This window comes from Barbus barbus (genome assembly GCF_936440315.1).
Source record: "Barbus barbus genome assembly, chromosome: 2".
NCBI classification, from domain to species: domain Eukaryota; kingdom Metazoa; phylum Chordata; class Actinopteri; order Cypriniformes; family Cyprinidae; genus Barbus; species Barbus barbus.
This window is the reverse complement of record NC_136730.1, coordinates 1,266,217-1,275,936: the sequence shown is the minus strand read 5'-3', so window position 1 is coordinate 1,275,936 and position 9,720 is coordinate 1,266,217. Positions and strand designations below refer to the sequence as shown.

General features: G+C 38.2%; 1 protein-coding gene across 1 annotated transcript; it reads right to left on the bottom strand.

Annotated features, from left to right (window-relative positions):
• Window positions 1–213: 213 nt before the first annotated feature.
• Window positions 214–6,761, bottom strand: LOC306876777 (C-type mannose receptor 2-like; the record flags this gene model as incomplete). The annotated part of the gene is made up of 4 exons (XM_079428179.1): window positions 214–578; window positions 1,550–1,891; window positions 6,289–6,630; window positions 6,725–6,761. 4 exons carry the CDS (start codon window positions 6,759–6,761, stop codon window positions 214–216), a joined length of 1,086 nt encoding a protein of 361 aa, XP_079284305.1.
• Window positions 6,762–9,720: the final 2,959 nt, after the last annotated feature.

Here is a 9,720-nt window from a genome sequence, read left to right as displayed (position 1 = left end):
GTTTTAAGAGCACATTATTTCGTGAAAAACTATTAAACTATTAAACAGAGAATTATAACAGAATTATAACAATAAAATAAGAACATTTTGTCAATTTTTAAAGCAGAAACAACAGTTTCACTTACTAAAGAAACTTAAAAAAACTTCAAAAACATCAAAGCTGTAAAAGTAAATCATAAAAATGTATGAAAAGAATTTAAACTCTCAAAACCCTCACTCACGATTCCTGCAGATGAAGTTGAGTTTGTGAGATTCAGGAAGGCTGATCCAGCGCTGATCTCCTCCAGACTGAACTGCTCCTTTTCTCTTCTCGAGTTTGCAGTTTTCTGGTGTCGTTCCGTTCCCTGGAGCCCAGTTCTGATAGCACACGATCTCTCCACTCAACCAGAGCCACATGTTCATGCTGCAGTAGTTGTGTAAACCCAACCACACCGCCGCAGTAGACGCCCGTTTAACCACGTTCATCACACGACGCTGCATCTCTTCTGAATGAACCGAGACCAGATCCACATGATTCTGTCTGCAGTATCTCAGAGCTCCAGACCACGTCAGATTCTCTCTGATCACAATCAGTTCATCTGGAAACCAAACAAACCACAAGCAGAAACTAGAGAGAGACTGATCAAAAACAACATGCACTGGTTGAATTTGTCATGTCCAGTGTTGGGGAAAGTTACTTTTAAAAGTAATGCATTGCAATATTACGTTAGTCCCTAAAAAAGTAACTAATTACGTTTCTTAGTTTCTTTTTATGGACAGTAATGCGTTACGTTACTTTTGAGTTACTTTTTAAATCTGGGCAGGGCTTGCTTGTTTGTTTTTAATATAAAAAAGTTATTTTTATAGCAAATGTAAAAGCCCTTTCACACCAAAAGTGAAATGAATCCGCCTCAGACTGAAGGAAATGTAGATTCAGGTCTGTACAGTAGAGGGCGCTGCTCAAACTAATCACATGAAGAATATGAGGCAGGAGAAGAAAGTTCAACACTTCAACAATAACTAAAACCAAACACAAATGTGTCATTTCTGATTATTAGTATGGTAAAATTGGATCATCAAAGGTCAGTTGCAAAGACATTAGTTAATAAACTTGTAATAAATTATATTTGTCTTATTTAACATATTTAATTATTTAATTATTTTTATTGATTGTGAGGAACACTGAATGTGTTTTAGTGCAGGTGAGATGAGTAAATACATGTAGATATTTAGTCTGGAACTACAGTAAGATCATGTTCACACACAACGCTCTGCACTTACTCCTGATTTCTCTCAACATGGCAACACCACAGCTGTCACTCAATGCATGAGAAACATACTTGAGAACATGAGAAAGTACTTATTTGAAAAAGTAATTCAGATATTTCCCTCTAAAGTAAAAAAGCAATGTGTGACGTTACTAGTAACTTAAATGTAATCTGATTATCTAAATCGCATTACTTCAAATGCATTACCCCACCACATTACATGTCAGACATGTAGCATGATGAACTTTAAGAGAACAGGAGGTGATGGATGGATTGTGTGCGTTTTGCGAGGATCTACTGACCTTCATGACACACAAAATGCAATGGGTTGTCACAAGAGATGTCATTCCATTTTCCCTGATTATTGTGTCTGGTGGCTGCACAGTTTTCAACACTTCCAACATTATTAGGCTCACCAGTGTTCCAGTGTGTGTATAAGGAGTTACTCTGATCTGACCACTCCCACGAGTCTCTGATCAGACCAATCCAAGCTTTAGATACATGATTAGCATTCATGATCTGCTCAACCTGTTGATTCTCACTGTGGTTCCTCACACTGACCAGATCAATGTGATTCTGTCTGCAGTGACTCTGAGCGGTTCTCCAATTCTTCAGCTGATTGACAAAGACCAGTCCTGTGTTTGCTTTAAGAAAAAAACAAAAAACAAATGGAAAATATTATTTTACCAGTTTGTTCATTCTTACTCTGCTTTGTGGTTCGGATGTGAACTCAGGCAAGGCTTGATCTGTTATGGCATGTGTATGGATATTACTATGAGATCCTAAGTCTTTATACTAAGGGTTGGCAGATTATAATTACGGTAGATCTTTCTCTCTTTTCGTTAATTTTTCAGTTAATAGATTTAAAGTGTCCCTATTATGGGTTTTTGAAAATGAGCTTTCATGCAGTGTGTAACAAGTGAATGAAAGCATCCTGCAAAGTTTTAAATCTAAAGTGCACCGTGTATAAAGTTATTGTCTCTCAAAAGAAACAGTCGACTCTGAATCATTGAAACGAGTCGTTTTTAAAACGAATCCCTGTTTTGACGTCAACATGAAAAATTATCATATTGCCCGCCCTCTTGTTGGTCTTTTTGTGTTGGTCTGAATGAAAATGCAAATTCATTCTTTGCCACTAGGTGCCACTTTTAGAGCATTAAAAATAGCTGTTTTCCGCGGTAACACTGTACACAAAGCAGCACTACACTTACAAACACTGCTTTAACTGAAATCGACCAATCACCGCAGATTAGTATCACACAAAGGAGGGGTTTGGAAAAAAGAATCATTGAGCGAATCATTTGAGAGTCGTTGAGCAAATAAGGTAAAAAAAAAATAAATGCATATTATAAGACAATGAAAGTGTTTTTTGACCTTGCATGCATGTCAACCTGTTGTTGGGGACTCCCAAAACCAAAATATAAACCTTTCATAAACCATAATAGGGGCACTTTAAAGGGATGGTTCACCCAAAAAAATGAAATTTACCCCATGATTTACTCACCCTAAAGGCATCCTTGGTCTATAAGACCTTCTTCAGTCAGGGATGTCATGCACTCATTATTTTTGAGTGGGCACATATTTCGTCATTTGACACACAGCAGCCACAACAGCACTTATGTTTTATACTTATGTTTTATTCAAAACATTCCCAAATGCATTAACTATATCGTGAAATATCTTGATTCTCCCCTTTATAGATTATGTTGATCTATAGTGGGCGATGGTCAAAGTAAACTAATAATGTAATCTATTAACTATGCATAAAAACCTGTCTGTCTACTTATTTAACAGATATGGGTGTCATGCCTTAACATATTTTTAATATGACTAACTTTATATTTAGGTAACACTTTATTTTATGGTGTCCATAATACAGAGTAATTAATTACCTGGTTAAGTACTTAATAGTAGCTGTTGTACTTGCATGAAACACAATGTATGGGACAGCCTGTAATTACAGTTTGTAATTATGTAGATGTAATAAGCAGCTACTGTTACACATATATATCAGGCCGAGTCTGTTACACAGCTACTAGTACACTTAAGTACAATCTTGATACACTTTATTTTAAGTAGCTTATTCCTGTTTAATATTCTGTAATTTTACTGTAATTAGAAAGGTATTACATGTATTTAAGTACTGCTGGGTTAAATCAAACGAAGGTGCAGCTGGATGAGGTACGAAATAGATACACATGAAGTACACTTAAGTAGTCAAGTCATCTTTATTTATATAGCGCTTTTAACAGTACAGATTGTGTCAAAGCACTTAACAGTATCAAATTGGAGGATAGAGTGTCAGTAATGAATAAAAATAAGATTAAACACTCAATTTTCAGTTAAAGGCATTTCATTATTGAATTCAGAGATGTCATTATCTAGCTCAGTTTAATTTAAATAGTATCTGTGAATCTTACAATCTTGATACACTTTATTTTAAGTAGCGGTAACACTTTATTTTAAGGTGTCCATAGTCTCGCGTAGCCAGACCTTCAGACTGACGGCAGAAGGTCCGGAATATATGACCGCTTTCATTGGCCAAGGCCCGCCCATGAGGCCGTTTGACCGACATGTCAAACAACCAATCACAGTTTGTTTCGTTTGGCATCACCTTTCGGGGCGTGGCAATGTTGCCACAATAACAGACCAGTGTGTGAAACTCTCGGATGTATTTAAAAGATTATATGACACAAACTTTAAATATTTCACATACTTTTGAAAATCCAGTGTTTAGTTGACACTGATAAGCGTTCGTCGTCACAGTTGTAAACATGACGGCTTTCTTCTTTCGTGAGGGGGTTTGGCGCCAAGGCATCTTTGTTTCCCGGCGGACCGAAAATAAACGCGACACTTGCGTCTCCCAGAAATCCTGTTTAATTCAACCAGTCAGATGACAACTTCGACATTCCTGAAGTGTTTCCAGAAAAATGTGCCATATGCATCAGACGTTTAGACAATGGTCCGTGGGCGTGACGTCTGAGGCTAAGACTAAGGTGTCCATAATACAGAGTAATTACCCAGTTAAATACTTAGTAGTAGCCGTTGTACTTACATGCAATATAATGTACTTACCATGTAACTAAGTTATGGAACAGCCTGTACTTACAGTTTGTAATTATATAGATGTAATAGGCAGCTACTGTTACACATATGTAACAAACTGAGTCTGTTACACAGCAACTTGTCTAACCAAAAGATTGTTACATGTGTTGCAGACATTATACAACATAATTACAAATGTAAGTACACAGGCATAAGCTACTTAAGTACAATCATGAGACACTTAAGTGTACTTCAAGTGTATCTATACTGTACACCATATCCAGCTGCACCTTAGTTTGATTTAACCCACCAGTACACAGCTTAAATACATGTAATACCTTTCTAAATACATTAAAATGACAGAATATTACACAGGCATAAGCTACTTAAAATAAAGTGTATCAAGATTGTACTTAAGTGTACAAGTAGCTGTGCAGCAGACTCAGTTGCCTATTACATCTACATAATTACAAACTGTAATTACAGGTTGTTCTATAACTTAGTTACATGATAAGTACATTTTGTTTCATGTAAGTACAACGGCTACTACTAAGTACTTAATTAGGTATTTACTCTGTATTATGACACCTTAAAATGAAGTGTTGTCTAAGTAGCTTATGTCTATGTACTTAAATTTATTATTATGTTGTATAAAGTTTGCAACACATATGTAACAATATTTTGGTTACATAAGTAGCTGTGTAATAGACTCGGTCTGTATCATATGTGTAACAGTAGCTGCTTATTAGATCTACATAATTACAAACTGTAAGTTTCATAGCTTAGTTACATGGTAAGTACATTTTGTTTCATGTAAGTACAACGGCTACTACTAAGTTGTCACAAATCCGGTTCGTGGTCTTCCGTCCACTCTCCATCAAAGGTCGCTCTTCCATCATATTGACTCTCACACCACACAGACTGCTGCACGTCACACTGGACTGCATTTCCCATCATCCATTGCACTGATTACACAGCTGTCACCCATCACACATTGCACTGATCACACAGCCAGCTGAATCCCATCAGACACGCTTTATAAGCCTTGGACTTCCTCTCTCTCATCGCCGAGTATTGTCTAGTGTTTATCGCTCTCCCAGTGATAGCTACTCTACGGAGCCCTTCCGTGTTTTCTGAGTCTAAATTTAGAGGTATAAATTATAAATTATAAATTATAGGTATAAATAAAGAGGTATTCAGTCAGCCAGCGAATGAAGAAAACACTGGCTTTTTAGCGATGACTCATCTGAACGCCTCTGATTGATCATTGCATTCATAAGCTCAACAGAGTCGTGTGTGATTGGTTATAATGCGCAGTTCTGTATAAACGCATCTGTCTCTGGCTCATCGCCAGTCAGTGAACACAGATTTGAATTTAGCAGCTGATGATATGAAGCACTGAACGTTCTAATCACACCGGTGACACTTAAGGGGTTTTAAATATAGAAAATATTAATCGGTTATTTTGTGTCTTTTGGAAGCTGCATTCAAAATCCACTTGGCTCAAAAATCTGAAGGGGCATGTGCTCCCTCACTTTGAATGGGCATGACGGCTCTGATCGGAGCTATATTTAAAAACGTCCTAGCTCATCCAAGCTTTATAATGGCAGTGAATGGGTGTTGGGATTTTGAAGCCCAAAGTAGTGCATGCATCATAAAAAGTGCCCCACACAGCTCCAGGGGCTTAATAAAGGCCTCCTCAAGCGAATTGATGCATTTGTGTAATAGAAATATCCTTATGTAAAACTGTAATCTCTAGCTTCTGTTTACTGTTGAATGCACGGTTACGAGAGAGTGGCGTTCTAGTGGATGATATAGGTGTAAAGCCATGTACAACTAGGATGGCTTGAGGGTGAGTAGCTAAACCGTGGGGTAATTAAAATGTTTGGGTGAACTATGCCTTTAACTTAAATATTATGTTTTGATGTTTTTGTCATATAAATAAAAAATTTTTATTGTCACATTTTTTGTTGAATGAATGTTTGTTGGTACTCACTGTTGTAGCAGATGAAAGGCCAGATGTCACTACATTTCCCTTCCTCCCATTGTCCATATTTCATTAAAGCACACCCATCTTGGCCAAATGGTTGTCCAGGAGCCCAGTTCAGATAGAGCACAGGATCACCTGCAGACCACTGCCATTTCCTCTGCAGCCCAATCCAGACCAAAACAAAATCTCCCTTATTCACATTGTTCAGCTCGTTCATGTCATTTGTGTTGTCAACGGTGGCCAGATCTGTATAATTATCTCTGCAGTATCGCTGAGCTTCAGTCCAGTTCATTATCACATTTATATAGTAATACTGATGCTGAACACATTCAGATACGGAGCAGAGAGCTGTGAAAGAGAGAGGGTTTGCTTTAATACTTTTCATATCAGGATCAAACCTAAAGAAACTAGAAATCATGAATAAAACTCCAAACACACTCACCGATGAGAGGAAGAGTAAAATACAGAGTTTGGTCCATTTCTGAGGTAGAAAGACAATTTTAATATTCCCTTAGAAATACAATATGATCATATAATAACAATATTTTATCAGCATAACATATTTAAGACATATGTATATATATATATATATATATCAAAAAAGTCAGAATATGATGAAAATGTAATTATGGCAGACGATTGAACATTTGAGTTGTTCTTACTTTAGATGATGTGTGTTTTAATCCTCAGTCTGATGTTTCTGTCTGCAGCTTTGAAGCACTTGTTTGTTCTATATCTGCTCTCTTCCAGCATCAAGCACATCACAAGATTTGTTTATTACTCTAAACAAAGGCCTTTTTTCTTCCTCATTTACATTTGTTCTGTCTGTGTCTGATGGTATAATTCTGTAATTCTTTGGAAGCATGCTAATTTGAATGTCGTAGAAATTAGTGGATCATTCAATGCTTTGTAGTTACGTATTTCCATACTGGCTTCACAGGAAAAATCCACCACAATATTTTTGCATTTTATTTTTATTTTACATGTTCTTTCACCTTAACCATGGTTTTTAACACAAATAAAACCAAAACACCACGGTTACTATACTTTTACTACACCAGCCATAGTTTAACCATAGTATTTGTAGAAAAAATGTGGTATACAAATGATAATTGCAGCATGCCCCGTCCAGGTGGCAATACTTCAGTTAAATCTGTTTGAATAAAAAAAATAAGACAGACAAGTTGTGCTGCTTTCATTAACGGAGTCGCTCTTGTAATGCTTTATTACAATAATGAAAACAGTGTCTTATATCGCTGATATGTGAATTACTCAAGCAAAACATCAATAAACATGTTTGGCATAACCCTTGTCAGAGTCCTACTTCTTATTGTCACGAATCTGGTCTGTGGACTTCTGTTTACTCACCACCAGAGGTCACTCCTCCATCACATTGACTCTTGCACCACACCACTGTTGCACTTCACCCACAAACTACAATTCCCATCATCCATTGCACCGACGACACATGTAAAGCTGATTGCACTAATCACGCTCACACCTGAGAACTATCACACATTCACACACCCTACTTAAACCATGGACTTGTGTGATTGTGCAAAGTGTTAGTTTCGTCTTGAGCTATTAGCAGTCTTTTAACCTTATTGGCTGGGCTGATCAGAAGCCGGGCACAGCTGTTTTCACGCGTCAGCGGAAGTGTTCAGCCGTCGTGATCAGCCTCCTCGTGTGAAGACCAACAAGTGTAAAGACAGACGACTTTTTCCTGCGCGACTTTGACCGAGCAACGACACCGAGCACACACTTAAGTGTCGTTTTTATCTTCCCTCACACTTTCCTATCCTCTATCCTTCCACGTCTATCATGTGTTTCCAAACCATTCCGGTTCTCTCTCAACCTTGCTCTAAAAACACACGCAGAAGGCTACGTAACCCTGCTAACCTGCGCTCCTTCTAACCCCTGGTTATCCGATGTTCTTCGGGAGAATTGGACCAAACTCAGAGTGGCAGAGAGAAAATGGCGCAAATCAAACGATCCGTCGGACCTGAGTAGGTATCAGTCTTTGCTTTCATCTTTCTCTACTGAAGTCCACACTGCCAAATGCTCACATTTCCACAACAAGATCAACAGCGCTCCAGACATGCGTAATCTTTTCAGAACATGTAATTATCTCCTCTGTCCCCCTCCTCCACCTCCCAACACTTTGATAACCACTGCCGACTTTGCCTCTTTTTTCACAGACAAAACTAGAACAATCAGTAACCAGTTCTCAACTCCACAGGACCTCCAATCAACCACATCCACTGCTCTAGCTCCCATCTTCTCCTTCTGTCCCCTCACCGAGGCAGAAGTATCCAAACTTCTCCTCTCCAGCCATCCTACAACATGTCCTCTCGACCCGATCCCCTCACACCTTCTCCAAACAATCTCTCCCACACTCTTACCGGCACTCACACACATTATCAACACATCTCTCCTCACAGGCATCTTCCCCACAGCATTCAAGCAGGCTCGCGTAACCCCACTGCTCAAAAAACCTACATTAAACACTTCTCTTTTAGATAACTACAGACCTGTCTCTCTCCTTCCATTCATAGGGAAAACACTCGAACGAGCTGTCTTCAACCAGCTCTCGCGGTTTCTTTCACAGTACAACAAGCTGGATGCTAAACAGTCAGGTTTCAGGAGTGGCCATTCAACAGAGACTGCGCTACTCTCAGTCACTGAAGCCCTGCGAATTGCAAAGGCCGATTCCAAATCATCAGTCCTCATTCTGCTGGATCTTTCTACTGCTTTTGACACTGTCAATCATCAGATTCTCCTGACTACCCTCTCATCACTGGGCATCACTGGAATTCCACTTCGCTGGTTTGAATCCTATCTCACGGGTAGGTCTTTCAGGGTGGCCTGGGGAGGGGAGGTATCCAAACCACATCAACTGGTCACTGGAGTTCCTCAGGGATCGGTTCAAATTCAAATTCAAATTTTATTTGTCACATACATATACATACATAGTACGACATGTAGTGAAATGTATTGTACGACTGTCCAACAAAATTAAAAAAAAAAAAAAAAAACTCAAGTTTACAAAAATACAAATAGCAAATAGAAAAAGTACAGTAAACATATATATAGAAATAAACTAGCAATAAAATAAAATAACAAATAGATATGAGAATAAAAATAGATATGAAGAATAAAATAGAATATGATTCTATATAGATTCTGTAAAAGTAAAGTGTATGTCAGTGATAAAGTGTCCGTGTGCTGTGCAGTGCAGTAAAGTGTGTAAGTGAGTAAAAGGAATACTAAAGACAAATGGTATGTAAGTCCCACTCATTTATCCTTACGTGACCTTCTACAAATTAGTGCAGATGTAATGAAAATGTGCAAAGTGGAAGTGTGGGGTGATGTGCTTAGAGTGGAGAGAGGTTAAGACTCCGAATGGCCTGCGGGAAGAAGCTCCTCGTCATTCTCTCT